The sequence below is a fragment of the Microcaecilia unicolor genome, chromosome 3, assembly GCF_901765095.1.
Source record: "Microcaecilia unicolor chromosome 3, aMicUni1.1, whole genome shotgun sequence".
Classification (NCBI taxonomy): Eukaryota; Metazoa; Chordata; class Amphibia; order Gymnophiona; family Siphonopidae; genus Microcaecilia; species Microcaecilia unicolor.
In genome coordinates this window covers 530,523,387-530,543,451 of record NC_044033.1, presented here as the reverse complement: position 1 = coordinate 530,543,451, position 20,065 = coordinate 530,523,387, and the positions used below count along the sequence as shown (strand labels likewise).

The 20,065-nt window shown below is 46.5% G+C and overlaps 1 protein-coding gene across 1 annotated transcript in view; it reads right to left on the bottom strand.

The window, feature by feature from the left end:
• Positions 1-20,065, bottom strand: part of AMD1 (adenosylmethionine decarboxylase 1) — a 98,452-nt gene that overhangs the window by 41,050 nt on the left and 37,337 nt on the right. The window contains exon 5 of the mRNA XM_030199213.1: positions 15,750-15,792. Coding sequence (XP_030055073.1) covers positions 15,750-15,792 — 43 coding nt within the window. The remainder of the gene's footprint in view (positions 1-15,749; positions 15,793-20,065) is intronic.

Genomic DNA, 20,065 nt, shown 5'->3' with positions numbered 1-20,065 from the left:
AAAAAAATCAAAAGTATATAGAGAGGAAATGTCCCACAACTTTCTGAGAAGTTATGCGAAAACAGAAGAGGACATTCCTCTGGGTAAGAAAACATTTTGCTCTGTACTTTAGTAGCTTAAAGAGGAATTGCAGGCTATTCATAAAGACAAAAAAAAAGCCAAACTATTAACTAGTCTCCATATGATTGTGTAGTGTTCAGGATATATTTAGTCAGCAAACATCTTATATGATGCAAAAGTTTTAAACAGCAAGGCTACCCTAAAAGGGTGATCCGTAAAGCCCACAAGTGAGCCTACAATGCACAGAGATGGTGGTTATTGCTAATGGCATCAACATCCAATGAGGATGATAGTAGAATACAGTGAGGCATATTTTCAAAGCACTTAGTCTTCCAAAGTTCCATAGAAACCTATGGAACTTTGGAAGGCTAAGTGCTTTGAAAATATGCCTCAGTGTGTTCTTCCCTACTCAGCACAGGGGGAGAGGCACAAAACAAATTAATAACTATTGGTCTATTTTTAATGTTAGATCCCCGGTTTAAAGAGACCACATCGTGCATATACTAGAGCCAAAAATATGGGAGAGATGTTATCGATTTTTAGACCGGATAAATTTATCGGAAGGGGGGGGGGGGGGGGGGAGGGGAATGTTGTCGACGATGTCTATACAGCACACATGCTATGGAGATTGTTTGTAAATAACCCCAGACCCAGGACATTTGATTTGCGTTCACATACGAATTGCAATTCTGCTCAGGTGGTTTATGCAATTAAATGCCCCTGCTCTAAATGGTATATAGGTCAAACTAGACGAAAGATAAAACAAAGAATAGCAGAACATCTGAGTAATTTGAGAACATCTAAACGGGAGGCGCCACTGGTTGAACATTGGGCTTCCTATAATCAGATCTCAAATATGTAATCCTATTAGAAGTCAATTTAGAATGAGGAGGGGATGTATCAGAAAGAACAGCAGTTTATATATGACTGGGGTACAGTTTCCCCTAAGGGATTAAATAGATTGGATAGCCTAAAAAGACTGACCTAGTTATAGACAAAACACCGACTGTTGTCAATAGAGAACATTTAAATACAGCGCTATGGAGCATGAACCGGCGTCCTGGCTGCTGGGAGGAGTTTGGGTATTTTGATCTACCCTCCCTGGAATGGCCGAACAGAACATTTACTGACAGCCAAAGTTATAAGGTGTGAGATATGTAGTTTATAGTTAATGCACTTTTATGAAGTCAAAGAGGTGAGACATTTTGTTTTACAGCTTGTTCTCTTGAAGACACCACTCATTGAAATGTGGTTTCGAATTGGGAACAGGATCACTATCTGAATTAGACACAGTCTTCACTATTTTTTCATGGGATATCAGCAGCATTCTATTACCGATACCTGCCTTGAGATGTTACTTAATATGACATCTTTGGCACTTCAAATACACTGAGCACTATTTAAAAATTTATAAATTATTAAGAGTTAACTGGTACAAAGTTTTGTGTGATACCAGATAGGAAAATTAGAACTCTAAGGTTTATCTTGAATTAAATTTTAACTGCCAGACCATCGACCATTCTTCTAATGTTTGGCAATCCCTTCTTATGGTTTCTACTCCCTCCTAAGTATTCACTCTATTAGCTATCCATGTCATCTGCAAAAAGGCAAACTTTTCCTTCTAATCCTTCAGCAATGTCTCTCACAAATATTAAACAAAATCAACCCCAGCAGAGACCCCCAAGGCACTCCACTACTCATTCCCTTTCCTCCAATCCAATTCCATTTACCAAAATCCTCAGCGGCCTGTCGGTCAACCAGTTTCCACTCCAGTTCACCACTTTGGGTCCTAAGTTCAGACCTCTCAGCTTATTCATGAGTCTTCTGTGAAGGACCATATCAAGGCTTTGCTGAAATCCAAGCAGATTACATTTAAACGCACATCCTTCATCCAGTTCCTTGGTCAACCAGTCGAAAAAAAGTTAATCCGATTTATTTGGCAGGATTTTCCTTTGGCAAAGCAATGTTGCCTGGGATCATGTAACCCATTGGCTTCTAGAAAGCCAACTATCCTTTCCTTCAGCAGCAATTCCATTACTTTCCCTACCACCGACGTGAGGCTTACTGACCTGTAGTTTGCCACGTCTTCCCTGTCTCCGCTTTTGTGAAGAGGGACATCTCCAATCCTGCAGAACAGTGAATGATACATACCTGTAGCAGGTGTTCTCCGAGGACAGCAGGCTGATTGTTCTCACGACTGGGTGACATCCGCGGCAGCCCCCACCAACCGGAAGAAGCTTCGCGGGCGGTCCGCACGCAGGGCACGCCCACTGCGCATGCGCGGCCGTCTTCCCACCCGTGCGCGACCGTTCCCGCCAGTTGAATGACAAGCAAAAATGATGAAAACGCAACTCCAAAGGGGAGGAGGGAGGGTAGGTAAGAACAATCAGCCTGCTGTCCTTGGAGAACACCTGCTACAGGTATGTATCATTCACTTTCTCCGAGGACAAGCAGGCTGCTTGTTCTCACGACTGGGGTATCCCTAGCTCTCAGGCTCACTCAAAACAAGAACCCAGGTCAATTTAACCTCGCAACGGCGAGGGTACAACAGAAAATTGACCTACGAAGAACAACTAACTGAGAGTGCAGCCTGATCAGAATAAATGCGGGTCCTGGAGGGTGGAGTTGGATTTACACCCCAAACAGATTCTGCAGCACCGACTGCCCGAACCGACTGTCGCGTCGGGTATCCTGCTGGAGGCAGTAATGTGATGTGAATGTGTGGACAGATGACCACGTCGCAGCCTTGCAAATCTCTTCAATAGTGGCTAACTTCACGTGGGCCACTGACGCTGCCATGGCTCTAACACTATGAGCCGTGACATGACCCTCAAGAGCCAGCCCAGCCTGGGCATAAGTGAAGGAAATGCAATCTGCTAGCCAATTGGAGATGGTGCGTTTCCCGACAGCGACCCCTAGCCTGTTAGGGTCGAAAGAAACAAACAATTGGGCGGACAGTCTGTGGGTCTGTGTCCGCTCCAAGTAGAAGGCCAATGCTCTCTTGCAGTCCAATGTGTGCAACTGACGTTCAGCAGGGCGGGTATGAGGCCTGGGGAAGAATGTTGGCAAGACAATTGACTGGTTAAGATGGAACTCCGACACCACCTTCGGCAGGAACTTTGGGTGGGTGCGGAGCACTACTCTGTTGTGATGAAATTTGGTATATGGAGCATGAGCTACCAGGGCTTGAAGCTCACTGACCCTACGAGCTGAAGTAACTGCCACCAAGAAAATGACCTTCCAGGTCAAGTACTTCAGATGGCAGGTATTCAGTGGCTCAAAAGGAGGTTTCATCAGCTGGGTGAGGACGACGTTGAGATCCCATGACACTGTAGGCGGCTTGATAGGGGGCTTTGACAAGAGCAAGCCTCTCATGAATCGAACGACTAAAGGCTCTCCAGAGATGGCTTTACCTTCTACACGATAATGGTAAGCACTAATCGCACTAAGGTGATTCCTTACTGAGTTGGTCTTGAGGCCAGACTCTGATAAGTGCAGAAGGTATTCAAGCAGGTTCTGTGCAGGGCAAGAACGAGGTTCTAGGGCCTTGCTCTCACACCACACGACAAACCTCCTCCACTTGAAAAAGTAACTCTTTTTAGTGGAATCCTTCCTAGAGGCAAGCAAGACACGGGAGACACCCTCAGGCAGACCCAACGCAGTGAAGTCTACACCCTCAACATCCAGGCCGTGAGAGCCAGGGACTGAAGGTTGGGGTGCAGCAACGCTCCGTCGTTCTGCGAAATGAGAGTCGGAAAACACTCCAATCTCCACGATTCTTCTGAGGACAACTCCAGAAGAAGAGGGAACCAGATCTGACGGGGCCAAAAGGGCGCTATCAGAATCATGGAGCCGCGGTCTTGCTTGAGCTTCAGTAAGGTCTTCCCCACCAAAGGTATGGGAGGATAAGCATACAGGAGGCCGGTCCCCCAATGAAGGAGAAAAGCATCCGACACTAGCCTGCCGTTTGCCTGAAGTCTGGAACAGAACAGAGGCAGCTTGTGGTTGGTCTGAGAGGCGAAAAGGTCCACCGAGGGGGTGCCCCACTCTCGGAAGATCTTGTGTACCACTCTGGAATGGAGTGACCACTCGTGCGGTTGCATGACTCTGCTCAGTCTGTCGGCCAGACTGTTGTTTACGCCTGCCAGGTATGTGGCTTGGAGAAGCATGCCGAACTGGCAGGCCCAACGCCACATCCCGATGGCTTCCTGACACAGGGGGCGAGATCCGGTGCCCCCCTGCTTGTTGGTGTAATACATTGCAACCTGATTGTCTGTCCGAATTTGGATAATTTGGCAGGACAGCCGATCTCTGAAAGCCTTCAGTGCGTTCCAGATCGCTCGGAGCTCCAGGAGGTTGATCTGCAGATCCTTTTCCTGGAGGGACCACAGACCCTGGGTGTGGAGCCCATCGACATGAGCTCCCCACCCCAGGCGAGATGCATCCGTCGTCAGCACTTTCGTGGGCTGTGGAATTTGGAATGGACGTCCCAGGGTCAAATTGGTCCGAATGGTCCACCAGAGCAGTGAAGTGCGGCAACTGGTGGAGAGGCGGATGACATCCTCTAGATTCCCGGTGGCTTGGAACCACTGGGAAGCTAGGATCCATTGAGCAGATCTCATGTGAAGACGAGCCATGGGAGTCACATGGACTGTGGAGGCCATATGACCCAGAAGTCTCAACATCTGCCGAGCTGTGACCTGCTGAGACGCTCTGGTCTGCGAAGCCAGGGACAGGAGGTTGTTGGCCCTCGCTTCGGGAAGGAAGGCCCGAGCCGTCTGGGTATTCAGCAGAGCTCCTATGAATTCCACAGACTGGGTTGGCCGGAGATGGGACTTTGGGTAATTTATCACAAACCCCAGCAGCTCCAGGAGTTGAATAGTGCACTGCATGGACAGGAGGGCTCCTGCCTCCGAGGTGTTCTTGACCAGCCAACTGTCGAGATATGGGAACACGTGCACTCCCAGCTTGCGTAGGTATGCTGCCACCACCACGAGGCACTTCGTAAACACCCGTGGGTCAGAGGCGAGCCCAAAGGGCAGCACACAATACTGAAAGTGCCGTGCGCCCAGGCGGAATCTGAGATACTGTCTGTGAGCTGGCAGTATCGGGATGTGAGTGTATGCGTCCTTTAAATCCAGGGAACATAGCCAATCGTTTTTCTGAATCATTGGCAGAAGGGTGCCCAAGGAAAGCATCCTGAACTTTTGTTTGACCAGGAATTTGTTCAGGCCTCTCAGGTCTAGGATGGGACGCATCCCCCCTGTTTTCTTTTCCACAAGGAAGTACCTGGAATAGAATCCCTGCCCTTCCTGCCCGGGTGGTACGGGCTCGACCGCATTGGCGCTAAGAAGGACGGAGAGTTCCTCTGCAAGTACCTGCTTGTGATGGGAGCTGAAGGATTGAGCTCCCGGAGGACAATTTGGTGGAAGGGAGGCCAAATTTAGGGCGTATCTGCACCGCACTATTTGGAGAACCCGCTGGTCGGAGGTTATGAGAGGCCACCTTTGGTGAAAAAATTTAACCTCCCTCCGACCGGCAGATCGTCCGGCACGGACACTTTGAGGGCGGCTATGTTCCCGTGGATACAGTCAAAAGCCCGTCCCCGGCTTTTGCTGTGGAGGCGCAGGGGGCTGCTTAGGCGCACGCTGTTGACGAGAACGAGCGCGCTGGGGCTGTCCCTGTGCCTGTCGAGGCCTTCGGGCCGGCTGGGTGTACCTACGCTTGGCAAACGCATAGGGCGCAGCCTGCCGGGCCCGGGAAAAACGTCCACCTGCAGAGGTGGATGCTGAAGGCGCCCGGTGGGAGAGCTTGTCGAGGGCGGTTTCCCGCTGATGCAGTTGGTCCACCAGCTGCACGACCTTCTCGCCAAAAATATTATCCCCCCGGCAAGGGACGTCGGCCAGTCTCTGCTGGGTGCGGTTGTCCAGGTCAGAGGCATGCAGCCATGAGAGCCTGCGCATCACTATACCTTGGGCCGCAGCACGAGATGCCACGTCACAGGTGTCATAGATACCCCTGGACAGGAATTTTCTGCACGCCTTCAGCTGCCTGACCACCTCCTGATAAGGCCTGGACTGCTCCGGCGGGAGCTTATCAACCAGGTCCGCCAGTTGCTTCACAGTGTTCCGCATGTGTATGCTCGTGTAGAGCTGGTAAGATTGGATGCGGGTCACGAGCATGGAAGATTGGTAGGCCTTCCTCCCAAACGAGTCCAGAGTGCGAGACTCCCGCCCCGGGGGCGCCGAGGCGGTATCCCTCGAACTCCGTGCCCTCTTGAGAGCAGAATCCACGACCGCCGAGTCATGGGGCAATTGGGGCTGCATTAACTCTGGGTCCGAGTGGATTCTGTACTGGGATTCTGCTTTCTTGGGAATGGTGGGATTAGATAATGGTCTCATCCAGTTCCGAAGCAGTGTCTCTTTGAGGACATTGTGCAACGGCACCGTGGAGGACTCTCTAGGTGGTGATGGATAGTCGAGGACCTCGAGCATCTCAGCCCTCGGCTCGTCCACAGAGACCACGGGGAAGGGAATGCATATAGACATATCCCTAACAAAGGAGGCAAAGGAGAGGCTCTCAGGAGGTGAGAGCTTCCTCTCCGGTGAAGGCGTGGGGTCAGAGGGGAGGCCCACAGACTCCTCTGAGGAGAAATATCTGGGGTCCTCCACTTCCCCCCATGAGGCCTCTTCCTCGGTATCGGACATAAGCTCATGTAGCTAAGTCCTTAACCGGGCCTGGCTCGACGTCGAGGCACCGAGGCCTCGGTGTCGTCGAGCGGTGGACTCCCGCGCCGGCGGGGACGAAGCTCCCTCCATCGACGGGGACTCCACCTGCGTGGCGGTCGAGACCGGCGCCGCAAGCGGCGGCGGTGTCGAAGGCCTCGGCACCGGGCTAGAGCTCGCCGGCACAGCCTGGCGCATCAGCCCTTCCAGGATCCCCGGAAGGATGGCTTGGAGGCACTCGTCCAGGCCCGCTGTCGGGAAAGACGGGGGGGCCGGTAGAGGCGTCGGTGCCGGAAGCTGCTCGGGTCCAGGAGACTGCACCGAAGTGCTGGGACCCTGACGCGTCGGTACCTCCACTACCGAGGGGGACCTCTCCTCTCAACGTGGACGCTTCGGCGTCGACTCCTCTCCGGCACCGAGGGCCGGGCGCACCGATGGGGACCGATGACGGTGCTTTTTCTGTTTTTTGCGGTGCCCGTCATCGGCGCCCGGTGGAACGGAGGAGGTCGATCCCCCTCGGTCTCGAGGGGCCGGGTCAGACAGGGTTCGGTCCCGCGGCCTCTCACCCCTACCGTCACCGGAGGACCGGCGGGCCCTGTACTCCTGGGGTCGATGCCATCGGTGTCGATTTCGCGGACACCGATACCGACACCGAAGAACCGGCCGTCGATACCGATGCCGTCGAGGTCGACGGGCCGGCGCAAGTTCCAAAAAGACGGTCCCGAAGAACTTGCCTCGCAACCTGAGTCCGTTTCCGGAGACCAAGACACAAAGAACACGACTTGATATTGTGCTCCGGCCCGAGGCACTGGAGGCACCAAGCGTGGGTGTCAGTCTGCGAGATAGGCCGGCCGCACCGACCACACTTCTTAAATCCACTCGGGACCTTCGAGGACATCGACGGAAAAATCGCGTCGGCGAAGTTAAAGTCGTCGATGGTGGCGGTAAATCACACCTCGAAAAATAATCGACCGCGCCGCCACAAGGCCGCAACGCGACGCCCCCGCTAGATACGAGGGAAAAATAAAGCGTGTTCTCTTTTTTTTTTTTTTCTTAAAGAAAAAGAAAATCTGGAGTGCGCGGCAGCAGAAACAAAAAATAAACGAATTCGCGAACGCCGCAACGATTTTCCAGGGCTGACTAAGAGAGAGCAGCGACGCACGACTCTCTTCAGCGCGGAAAAGACTGGCGGGAACGGTCGCGCACGGGCGGGAAGACGGCCGCACATGTGCTGTGGTCGTGCCCTGCGTGCGGACCGCCCGCGAAGCTTCTTCCGGTTGGTGGGGCTGCCGCGGACGTCACCCAGTCGTGAGAACAAGCAGCCTGCTTGTCCTCGGAGAACTCTCCCATCCAATCCTGCAGAATCTCTCCCATTTCTAAAGATCTATTGAATAAATCCACACCAGAAATCTCAGCAGGAATCCAGGCCAAAGTATCAGCCTGTCTGACATTTCTGACTGGATGTCTCACTGCCATCTGAATCTAAAACATGACCAACACTGCTTATCTTTCAACCTAAACCAACCTCTTTTCCCCCATTCTCTCTCTGTGGATAACACTCTTAGCCTCCCTGTCTCATCAGCTCGTAATCTTGGGGTAATCTTCGACTCCATTCTCTCTTCCTCTGCACATATTCAACAGACTGCTAAAACCTGTCATTTATTTCTCTGTAATATCACCAAAATTTGTCCTTTCCTTTGAGCACACTACCAGAACCCTTATTCACACTCTTACCACCTCTTGCTTAAACTTTTGCAAGTTGCTTCTCACAGGTCTCACTACGCTAGCTCTCTGCCCTTCTATCTGTTCAAAATTCAGCTGCACGACTTGCATTTTGCCAGTGTCGCTATGCTCATATTAGCCCCTCAAGTCACTTCACTGGCTCCCTATCTGTTTCCACATACAGTTCAAACTCTTATTGACTTACAAGTGCATTCACTCTGCAGCTCCTCAGTACCTCTCCACTCATATCTCTCCCTGCACTCCTCCCTGGGAACTCCGTTCACTGGGTAAATCTCTTATCTGCTCCCTTCACCTCCACTGCCTACTCCAGACTCCGTTCCTTTTATCTTGCTGCACCATATGCCTGGTATAGACTTCCTGAGCCAGTACGTCAAGCTCCTAGACTTCCTGAGCCAGTACGTCAAGCTCCATCTCTGGCCGTCTTCAAATCTAGGATAAAAGCCCACCTTTTTGATGCTGCTTTTAACTCCTAACCCTTACTTGTCCAGTATCCATGTTTTATTCCCACCTTAGTAATTCCCTTATCTCTTATTTATCCTATTTGTCCTAATTTGATTATAAAGCTCTGTCAAGAAGGGACTATTCATATCCGGTGTTCAGCACTGCGTACGTCTAGTACAGCTATAGAAATGATTAGTAGTAGAAGTACACTGATTAAACTGTTGTAATCCTCTGGCATGTTTAAAAATTAATAGAGAATATACTGTCAACTTTAACCTGTGTAGGGGAATTAAGTAGCCAACAAAATAGCTCTTGAGCTCATAGAAATATTATACAAAAGATGCAAATTTTATATTACCACAAAAGGTATTCACCAGCTTCATGAGCCAGATCTGTTACCCACATTTCACCAAAGATCAGATGACGCAACTGAGTTTGCAAGAATCCACTTATCGCCTTATATAATGGACATATGATGCCTATGAAACAGCTGCAAAAACATTAACAGCCATCAATGTACATTGAACTGTATATCTGCATCAGGCCTCCAGGAAGATCTACATGGGTTAAAAGATAAGTAATGCCTCCAGTTCCATAATTCATCATCAACAGATTGCAGCACTGACATGCTACACATTTTTACTTTTTCTTTGAAATACTTTACCTCAGTTGGCAAGAAGTGTCTGAAGAGGCTGTTTTGCCATTGCTTGTGAAATGGAAGCATGCAGATGACCTGATTACACTGGGAAAAGCATTTAAAGCCACTTTAAAGCGTTTAAAGCTTCTTCCATTAAAGAATCAACCAAGCCTTTAATGGAAGAAGTAACTAACTTGTTAGTTTCACTCATACACACAAGGATTGACTCGGGCTGCACATACTGCAGCGGGACATGTTTATTCACTCCTACCCTAGCTGAGATAATATTTAACCACTAGTAAAAAAGCCCCGTTTCTGATGCAAATGAAACGGGGGCTAGCAATGTTTTCTTCTGTGTGCATGTGGGAGTGTGTGTGTCCATGCCCTCTGGCCTCTCTCCCCTCCCCCCTCTGAGTCCTTCACTGTTAGAGCCAGCGATTTGATTTCGTGCTCTGCTGTTTTCCTTCACTGACTGTGTTACAGAGAGGGCGGGGCAGACACTCCTAGGGAAACCGGATATCTCTCCCCCTTCACACTTCCGGCTGGAGGCTTCATAGAACGTTGATGTTGCCTTTCATATAGAGAGATCTCTCTGACCTCACGTGCAACTTTCTTCAAATCAATCACCTTACTTTCTAATTCCTCCTACTTCCTTACTCATCTATATGTTACAACTTTGCCTTACCCTTTCACTATCAATTATAATGGTCTAGTCCATATTGTGTTGTCATTGCTAGTATAACATGCCATCATACTTTGTATTGTTTGAATATTTTTACTGCTCTAATTGCCTCCTGCTCGTTTGATCTATTCTTACTGTACGCTGCCTTGAGTGAATTTCTTCAAAAAGGCGGTAAAATAAATCCTAATAAATAAAAACAGGGGATTTTCATGCTTGTGATTTGTATTGTTATGACATGAAGTTCTCTTGTTTGGCCAGCAGGTGTCTGTCTTCTGCATTAAAACTGTTGCAGAGGTCACGTGATGCCATGCTAGGAGAGCGGGCACAGGTGGAAGAGCTCCCGGGCCTGGATTGTGAGATCGCACCCTCCAAGAGCTTTTTATTGGTGTCTGAGCCAGCAAACTAGGGGCATAAGCTTTGAAATCCGCGAGGCTGTGAAAGACATTTGTTTCTTGCGGCAGCTGTGTCTACTAAGCTACAGAGGCGGGATTAGAAAGTACTGCACAAGGAGTCGAAGATGGTGGGTGGAGAAAACTCCAGAGGCACCTCTAAGCTGTGCGTGGGTGGCTGAAGTCATTTCCGAAGTGAAGAAGGCTATTGCAGACTCTTTAGATAAGAAGTGGCAGACAAATTGGATAACGTGGATGGCAAATTGTTACCCTTAAGAGGCGAATTCTTTGCATACTGTCAGTGCATTTCTGATTTGGAGGATCAGGTGCAGGAACTGTTATTTCTCTCTTTTTTGTGTGTGCTCGGGCTTGGGTGGTGGGGAGAGAATGGGTGTGTACATATTGGGTAGTTTATTTGCTTTTTATGTTGAAATTTCATTAGCTACCTACGACAGGGAGGTTTGTTTGAATGGGAAAGGGTGTGTGTGGGGTGCCCTTTTCTTTTGGGGAGGGGGTGGGGTTGAGAATAGAAGATAGAGAGGCGTTACATAATTCTAGAAAAAAAATCAGGAAAGATTCTGGCCTTTATCTTTCCTTCTAGCCTATGAGGTTTGGTGTAGTCATATTACATACTGGTTCGATTGGATGCATTACTAAGGAGGGGGGTCGTGGTTTGAGGGCGGGGGTTCCCCACACGGGGCTTTGTCCATAAGTTTGGTTGGACATAGTTGATAAATTGGAAATAAAGGGGTTGGGAGTGGGATTGAGGTAATTAGTTTTTTGGGTCTTTGTAGGGGGGTGGGTTAGGAGGGGGTGTCTGGGCTGTTTTCTTTGGTGTTTGCTTTGGAGAGGTGTGAGTGAGTGCGAGGAGCGCGAGGTTGGGTCCCAGGAACCTTTTGCCTCATGTGTGGATTGGGGGGGCCGGTGGCTGGGGCAGCCGTCCGATTAAACTGTTAAAGAATTTATTCATGCTTGTTGGTCGCTTTATTTTGCTGATGCAGGTAAAATTGGTCTCCTGGAATGTTAATGGAGTCTTCTCGCCCATTAAGAGGCAGAAAATTTTGCAAACTTTGTCCTCAATAGAGCACTCTAAATTTAAACACTGGTGGGTGGGAAATCTGGTGAGGCCCCTGGTCCTTTTTAGGAAGGGGCTGATGTGGTGATCCATCAGACATGGAGAGATCCCCAAAGTAGATTTCTTTTGGTCAAGGTTTTGGTTAACAAATGTATATGGACCAAATGTTTATGACCATACCTGGGTTAAAACTATTATACGTAAGGTGGTAGGGGTCATGGATATACCCATCATTACAGGGGGTGACCAATATGGTTCGTGATCCTGTTCTGGATAGATCTCGCGGTTCTGGGGGAGAGGGGGGGTCCCAAGCTAAAGGTATTCCTTTATTGCGTTCAAATTTGGAATTACTGGATGTTTGGAGAACGCTGCACCCCCTGGAAAGAGATTCTACTCACTTGTCAAGGACGCATGGCTCACTATCTCAGATTGACTATTGGCTTTTGTCCACGGGGTTTTCCTCCTCAGTGGTCTCAGCGAGGATTGGAGTCTATAGTGTTTCAGATCATGCATTTGTTTGGTGTTCCATTGATCTAAAAGGCCTTGATGGTGCACAATTTGGCATTTCCCTCAACAGTTATTGGGACCTGGCATTGAGATTTTTTTTTGATGCAGAAGTGGATGGATTATCAGCTTCATAATGCGGGTCATAGGGATCAGCCAATCTTGTATTGGGAGGCAGCTAAAGCTGCGTTGAGAGGGGAGATAATGACAGTGTAGTATTTTGGTCATATCTCAAGCGTAAGGCTTGAGACAGAGAAATTTTGAAACTAGAAAAACTAGTGCAGGTCAGACTTCAATATGGGGTAGCCACGACCCCAGAATTGAGAAGTTCTGTAATTGCGTTTCAATCTTCTCTCAATGAGCTTCATCATCAGAGGGCGCTGAAATAATTTAAGTACTACAAATATCAGTTTTATCTTCACAGGAATAAAGCTGGGAAGCTCGTGTCATTTGATTAGGCAGTCTAGGGGGTCTCGGATTATATCTCAGATTGTTAGGGGTGATGGTACAAAGGTACTACGGATCGGGAGATTGCTGCAGTTTTTAAGAAATACTATCAAAATCTATACGCACACCTGGAAGAGACTACTTTGGAGGGGGACATATATTTGAGTAGTTTAGTTTGGATTTGCCTTGCTGAGACGCAGCGGATTTGGCTAAGCTTAATGCCCCCATTTCGGAAGATGAAGTGGCTTTGGTAATCCAGCAAAGCGCTCTGGGTAAGACGTGTGTTCAAGTCATAATCATAGTGGTAGCAATTTTTGTGTTAGTAGGATGCTGCATAATCCCTTGTGCTAGAGGCTTAGTAGAACGCTTAATTGAAACTGCAATAACAAAAAAGACAGACGCCAGGTCCAGATGGATTTAGAGCGGAATTTTATAAATTGCTTTCACCATTGATTGTTCCCACTTTGCAGTCTTTTTTTTTACCAATTTGTAGCTTCGGGAGACATCCTACAATCTCTTCAATTTAGTACACTGTTGAAACCCAGAAGGGACCCTACGCAGCCTTCTTTCCATAGGCCTCTCTCTTTTGAATACAGAGGCTAAACTCTACGCAAAAATATTGGCGCGGGTGCTTCTGGACTTAATAGCGGAGCCACAGGTGGGATTTGTCCATGGAAGGACGATAACTCATAATATGCGAAAGCTTTTACTGTCGATGGAACATATGGAGAAGGTGGGTCAGCCTTGTTAGTCAGTTTTGATGCAGAGAAGGCGTTTGATCGAGCGGTTTGGAGATCTCTTTTTGCGGTGCTTCGAAGATATGGGATAACTGTTTTTTTCATGGATGCTGTGCAAACTCTCTATAAAGATCCTAAAGCAAGATTACAGATTAACACTGTCTTTTCCTCGAAATTTGAGATTCGTCAGGGAACTCGTCAAGGCTGTCCCCTGTCACCCCTGCTCTTTGTCTCATCTTTAGATCCATTGATTAGGGAAACTGTTAGCAATCCAGACACACAAGGGGTCATTATAGGTTCCCAAGAGTTTAAACTTTCCAAATTTGCAGATGATTTATTGGTACATATTGTCAACCCCCAAGCATCTTTGGAAACGTTGGAGAGCTTTGGTGAATATGGGGATTTCTCGGGCTTTAAACTGAATTTGGATAAGTCCCTGGCGTTGCCTGCCAGGCTTTCGGTCAAGGAGAACTGAAGGGGCCCCTTTCCTTTGAAATGGGAGGTTAACTCCTTTCGTTATTTGGGTATTCAGCTCCCTAAAAATACAGCCACTCTTTATAAGGTGAATTTTACAGCTTTACTGGATCACACTGGTGCCCAATTGACTAAGTGGGTACATCTTCCGCTGACAATCCACAGTAGAATCCAACTTTTTAATATGGTATTATTTCCTAAGTAGTTTTATATTCTTCAATTATTGCCCCTCAAGTTGTTGAAAAGAGATTTGGTCACATTACAGAAATTGCTGTCTCATTTTTGCTGGGTCAGGCAGAAACCGAAATTGTCTTTTAAATATCTACTTGGTTCTTGGATATACAGATGATTAGGTCTTCCAAATTTGCACTTATATAATTACGCCTGTGTTCTTCGACACCTGGGGGATTGGATATTGGAGGAGCATAGTTATAAACCGAGTAGATATGAGGCGGCCTTTTACTCTCCTTGGCATGTCCATTCCCCAACAGGCCGTTTGCCCTTAAGTGTCCACCGCAGTGTAGTATTTTGGTCATTGAGATAGATGTGGCATTATTTGATTCCACTTTTGGGGGACCAGCCTGAGATCTCAGATCAGCTAAAGATTTTAGGTAATTTGCAGTTCTCACTAGGGCTTGATAATGTGAGTTTTAGACTATGGGCAGAGAGGGGTTATTTTCTTTTACAACATGTGTTGGATGGGCAAGGTAGGATGTTCTCTTGGAATATATTGCGCAAACAGGGGGTTGTAGAGACTAAGGATTTTATGGCATATAATCAGTTGAAGCATTATATACGTTCCCTGGATATGTCTGCTTTATTGTTTTCCCTGGGCGTGTTTACAGACGGGAGCTTCTCTCACTCGCGTCTGCTCTCTCAGCACGACATCACGTGACCCCCGAAAGTAGTAAATTTAAAATGAATCAGAGAAACGTTTTCTTCACTCAACGTGTAATTCAACTCAAATTCGTTGTCAGAAAACGTGGTAAAGGCTTAGCTAAGTTAACACTTAGTTTAGCAGAGTTTTAAAAAGGTTTGGATGGCCTCAAAGGACTTCGAGGAAAATATTTCTGGGATAAGCAGCATATAAAGTTTTGTACTTTTTTGGGTATCTTGCCAGATATTTGTGACCTGGGTTGGCCACGGTTGGAAACAGAATGCTGGGCTTGATGGACCTTTGGTCTGTCCCAGTATGGCAATATTTATGTACTATGTACTTTTGATAAGTTTCTGGATGGAGGGCTGTCATGTCTGGCAATCTATTTTACCACCTCAGAAATTTGGGGATCTGAGTGCTAAATGGGGTCGACATCTGGGGCTGTCAGGCACATCCATAGATCCATATAAGCTTATTAAGCGTATCCCAGAGATATTGTTGAGTGTGGAGCTGAGGGAATGTCAATTTCGTACGCTACATAGAGCATATTTCACCCAGGAACAACTCTAAGGTGGGGGCGATAGATTCTCAGATTTGTCAAAAGTGCAGGCAAGGTCAAAATTCCTTTTTTCGTGCATTTTGGGGTTGTACAAAGATTAGGAGTTTTTGGAATGATATATCTATCTTACTAAATTGTTGTGCTGGGTGGTTCCCTTAACCCCTGTGGGGTTTTTTTTAGTTTTACTGTCAAGAATGGGACGCGCAAGATCCACTGGCATCAATGGCATTACAAAAGGAAGCAAGTTGTAAAGATTAAATGGGCTTTTAGTCCTTATTTCCTGTTTTAACATTCTAGGTTTAATCTTGAGTATTACAGTACAACATTTGGTCAAATGAAGTTACACAACATATAAAGATCCTAATTTAAATGAAAGCATTTTAACAAAGTTAAACTTACCAGCAATCAGAATTCATGCGACCCATACAATAAGCTGCTCCATCTGTTTTGGAAGATATAAAAAGAAAAAAAAGTTACATTAGAATGTTTAGAAACTTTGCATACATTTCTTTTTAAGCTGAAAGTGTCCAATGGTTCAAGCAAAGGTTGGCATGTCCTATCAGTGGACAGGTAGTGTGAACTATGAATCATCTATAATTGACAGAACTTTTGGAAGCTCAGCAACTTCTTCCAATAGAACTGTAGGACCAAAGTAAAATGAATCTTCATTCACCAGTAGCTGGCGATTCCATTCCTCTGATTTAATGCAATGACAGTGTTTAACCACATACATTGCTCACTAGAGGGACATTTATGCAATAGCTAACTCCTTTCAAGCACCCCCGACTCCATGGTCATTACAGGCTCTACAGCATTCAAGAAAACAAAACTAGGCCTTTTACACGCGTGCAGTACTGTGCTTCTCAGAACAATCGTTACCATGAATAGACTAAGTGCTTAACCATGAAGCAGTACCCTTCATAACCTATTTAAAAGGTCTGATGGGTGCTATCCAGTCTTTTGCATTGAGTGTCAAATGTATGATTATCTCCCAGTTGGTGAGCGGTTATATTATTTATTGTGAACATTTATATCCCACATATTCCCACCAAGGCAGGCTCTATGTGGCGTACATTGTTAGGAGAAAAGTACAACATAATAGCAGTAGGGCAAAGCAGAGGATAAAGTAGAGAAGGGGAAGGGAGGGAAAACTGCAGGGGAAAGGAAGGCGGAGATGCAAAAGAGCAAGCAGCTGAGGAGAATGATCGATCACATAGGTAGGTCTTCAGGGATGTGTGTACGATGCAAAGAGCTCCTAGCTCTCAGAGAATGGGTCAGTTCTCTCGAGCCTAACGTAGAATTTCAGTTTTATGAACAAAGTTCAGGAGTTTAAAGACGACAACTCGAGGCCGCGCCTCTGTAGGCCTCTGTGGGCCTAATTGATGTGCTCTTTCAATACGCAGCACTCCCACTTCCGATTGTAACTGCAAACTGGTGACCAATCAGGAATCCAAAAATCCCCGAAGCTCTGACTCACCCATCTTTTCGGGCAAACCTACCAAATGCAGGTTCCCCCTTCACAACCTGTTTTCAAAGTCGTCCAACTTGTCCTCCAAGGTACGCACCCTTTTATGCAGTTCTTCATTACCAGTATTAAGTTGCTGCACCCTGTCCTCCAAGTCCGATACACACCCTTTAAAGATTCTAGCCGACCATCCACGATGTCGAGCTTATCGGTGATACCCTGCAAGTCTCCATTGTCCGCCATCTTGTTCTCATTCTGGCACGGCTTCTCCATTTCGTCGCAGCGCTCACAGTGCCATCTTCTCCAACCGACAAATTAGTTGCCAAAACACTAATATAGGTTACAATCCTTCACCAGCCAGGATCCAATCACCGATAAACCCTCTGAAAATAACTTCTTTGAGGTATGGGCCCAGGAGCGCGCTCCACCAACACCCGCTTACTAACACGGCATCACGTGACTCCCCTGGCATCGGAATTTAAAAAGGAGAGAGCAGCTTTTAAACTAGAAACTGGGGGAAGGCTGATAGTCACTCAAAAGTGCATGGTTCAGAATAAGCTATCTTTAAAAGATATCACCAAAGCAGGAAAGACAGGGTATCCTGATAGTGAGGATGCAAGGGAGACCACTGTAGATCAGGTGTCCTTAAATAAAAAGGAAAAAAAAAAATCAGATAAAAGATTGCAAATACTGTAAAGTACTGAGCATCATGTAAATAGGAACAGTCTGAAATGTCTATATGCGAATGCTAGAAGCATAAAAAATAGGGTGAGAATAAGAATATATTGCACTAAAGACCTGGTAGGAGAATAACCAGTGGGACACTGTTATACCGGGGTACAAATTATATCAGTGATAGGGTGGATCCAATTGGTGAAGGGCTAGCATTGTATGTTAAGGAGGGCCTTGAATCAAATAGATTGAAAATTCTTCAGGAAATAACATCTTGGAATCCCTATGGATTGAAATTCCATGTGTAAAGGGGAAAAGAATAGTGATAGGCGTGTACTACCGTTCACCTGGCCAAGATGAACAGACGGATGTAGAAATGTTATCAGAAATTAGGGAGGCTAAACTGGGCAACACAATAATGGGTGATTTCAATTACCCCAATATTGACCGGGTAAATGTAACATCAGGGCATGCTAGGGAGATAAAATTCCTTGACGAAATCAAGGACTGCTTTACGGAGCAGCTGGTAGAGGAGGCGACGAGAGAAGGAAAAATTCTAGACCTAGTCCTTAGTGATCTGGTTTGGGAGGTAATGGTGCTGGGGCCGCTTGATAACTGATCATAATTTGCTCAGATTTGATATTAGCTTTAGAGTAAGTATAAACAGGAAATCCAAAACGTTAGCATTCAACTTTAAAAAAAGACTGATAAAATGTGGGTCAAAATTTACATCAGGCGTGGATGCTCTTCAAAAATACCATCCTGGAAGCCCAGGCCAAATATATTCCGTGTATTAAAAAAGGAGGGAGGAAGACCAAACGACAGCCGGATTGGTTAAAAAGCGAGGTGAAGGAAGCTATTAGAGCTAAAAGAAAATCCTTCAGAAAATGGAAGGAACAGACTAAAAATAATAACAGCATAAGGAATGTCAAGTCAAAAATGCAAAGTGCTGATAAGGAAGGCAAAAGCAGGAAGCCGGCAATAGAATTAGCTGGACTGCTAGATGATCGAGGGATAAAAGGGGCAGGGAAGACAAAGCCATAGCAGAGAGATTAAATGAATTCTTTGCTTCGGTCTTCACCGAGGAAGATTTGGGAGAGATACCAGTGCCAGAAATGGTATTCAAGGCTGACGGGTCAGAGAAACTAATTGAAATCTCTATAAACCATGAAGATGTAATGGGGTAATTTGACAAATTGAAGAGTAGCAAATCTGCTGGACTGGATGGTATCCATCCCAGAGTACCAATAGAATTGAAAAATGAACTTGCAGAACTATTGTTAGTAATATATAATTTATCTTTAAAACCTAGTGTGGTACCAGAAGATTGGAGGGTGGCCAACGAACACCGATTTTCAAAAAAGGTTCCTGAGGAGATCCGGGAAATTATAGACAGATGAGCCCGACGTCGGTGCCGGGCAAAATAGTAGAGGCTATTATAATGAACAGAATTACAGAGCATATTCAAAAGCATGGATTAATGAGACAAAGCCAACATGGATTTAGTGAAGGGAAATGCCTCATCTATTACATTTTTTGAAGGGGCAAACAAACATGTGGATAAAGGTGAGGTGGTTGATATTGTGTATCTGGATTTTGTTATAATCCAGTCTTTTTATAACCACCCCAAAACAATTATGTACCAGCCACAATATTTTGAAGTGATAAAAGACTGGAAAGGCTACGTATGAGAAAAGCAATTTTTTATTTACTTACCAAAGTACAGATATAAGGAAAATTTAGATATTACCTGCTAATTTGCTTTCCTTTAGTCCCTCCGGACCGGTCCAGGAACTGACTTGTGGGTACTCCTTCCTTCCAGCAGGTGGAGACTGAGAATTCTGAATGCCCTGAGCCAATAAGAGCCCTATGCAACTAGACAGATTCAGTAAATAAGTAACAAAGCAGGAGAAGAATAAAGGAATATAAAACTTCCCCCTTCCTCTGTGCCACCAACAATGTAAGCAGCCAATCCATACAAAGCAAGATAGCGACACCTTCGTGCCGAACTGCCCAATGGAAAAAAAAAAAAGAATTCCTCGTTAAAATGAACGAGATCTTTGCGTTACAAAAAAAAAAAAAAAACAACTACGAAACAGCTCATACTGAAAACCAAAAACCAACACCTATATACATCGTACACTGATCTGGGAGGGATCTGGACCGGTCTGGAGGGACTAAAGGAAAGCAAGTTAGCAAGATCTAATTTCTCCTTCCTTAGCGTCCCTCCGGACCGGTCCAGGAACTGACTTGTGGGAAGCAACAAAGCAGTACCATTTAAGGGAGGGACCCCAGCAATCCTCGCCCCGAAAACCGCTTCCTGACGGCACTGCACATCCAATCTGTAATGTTTTGAGAATGAATGCAAAGACGACCAAGTTGCTGCCTTATAAATTTCCAACAGAGGACCCAAGAAACGTTCATCCCAAGACGCCGCTTGCCCTCTAGTAGAATGAGCCTTGATCCCACGCGGCGCTTGCTTACCCGAAAGAATGTAGGCAGACTATCATTTCCTTCAATCACATAGACAAAGTTGGTTTAGAAGCTGCTAGACCTTTACGGAAGCCGCCAATAAGGA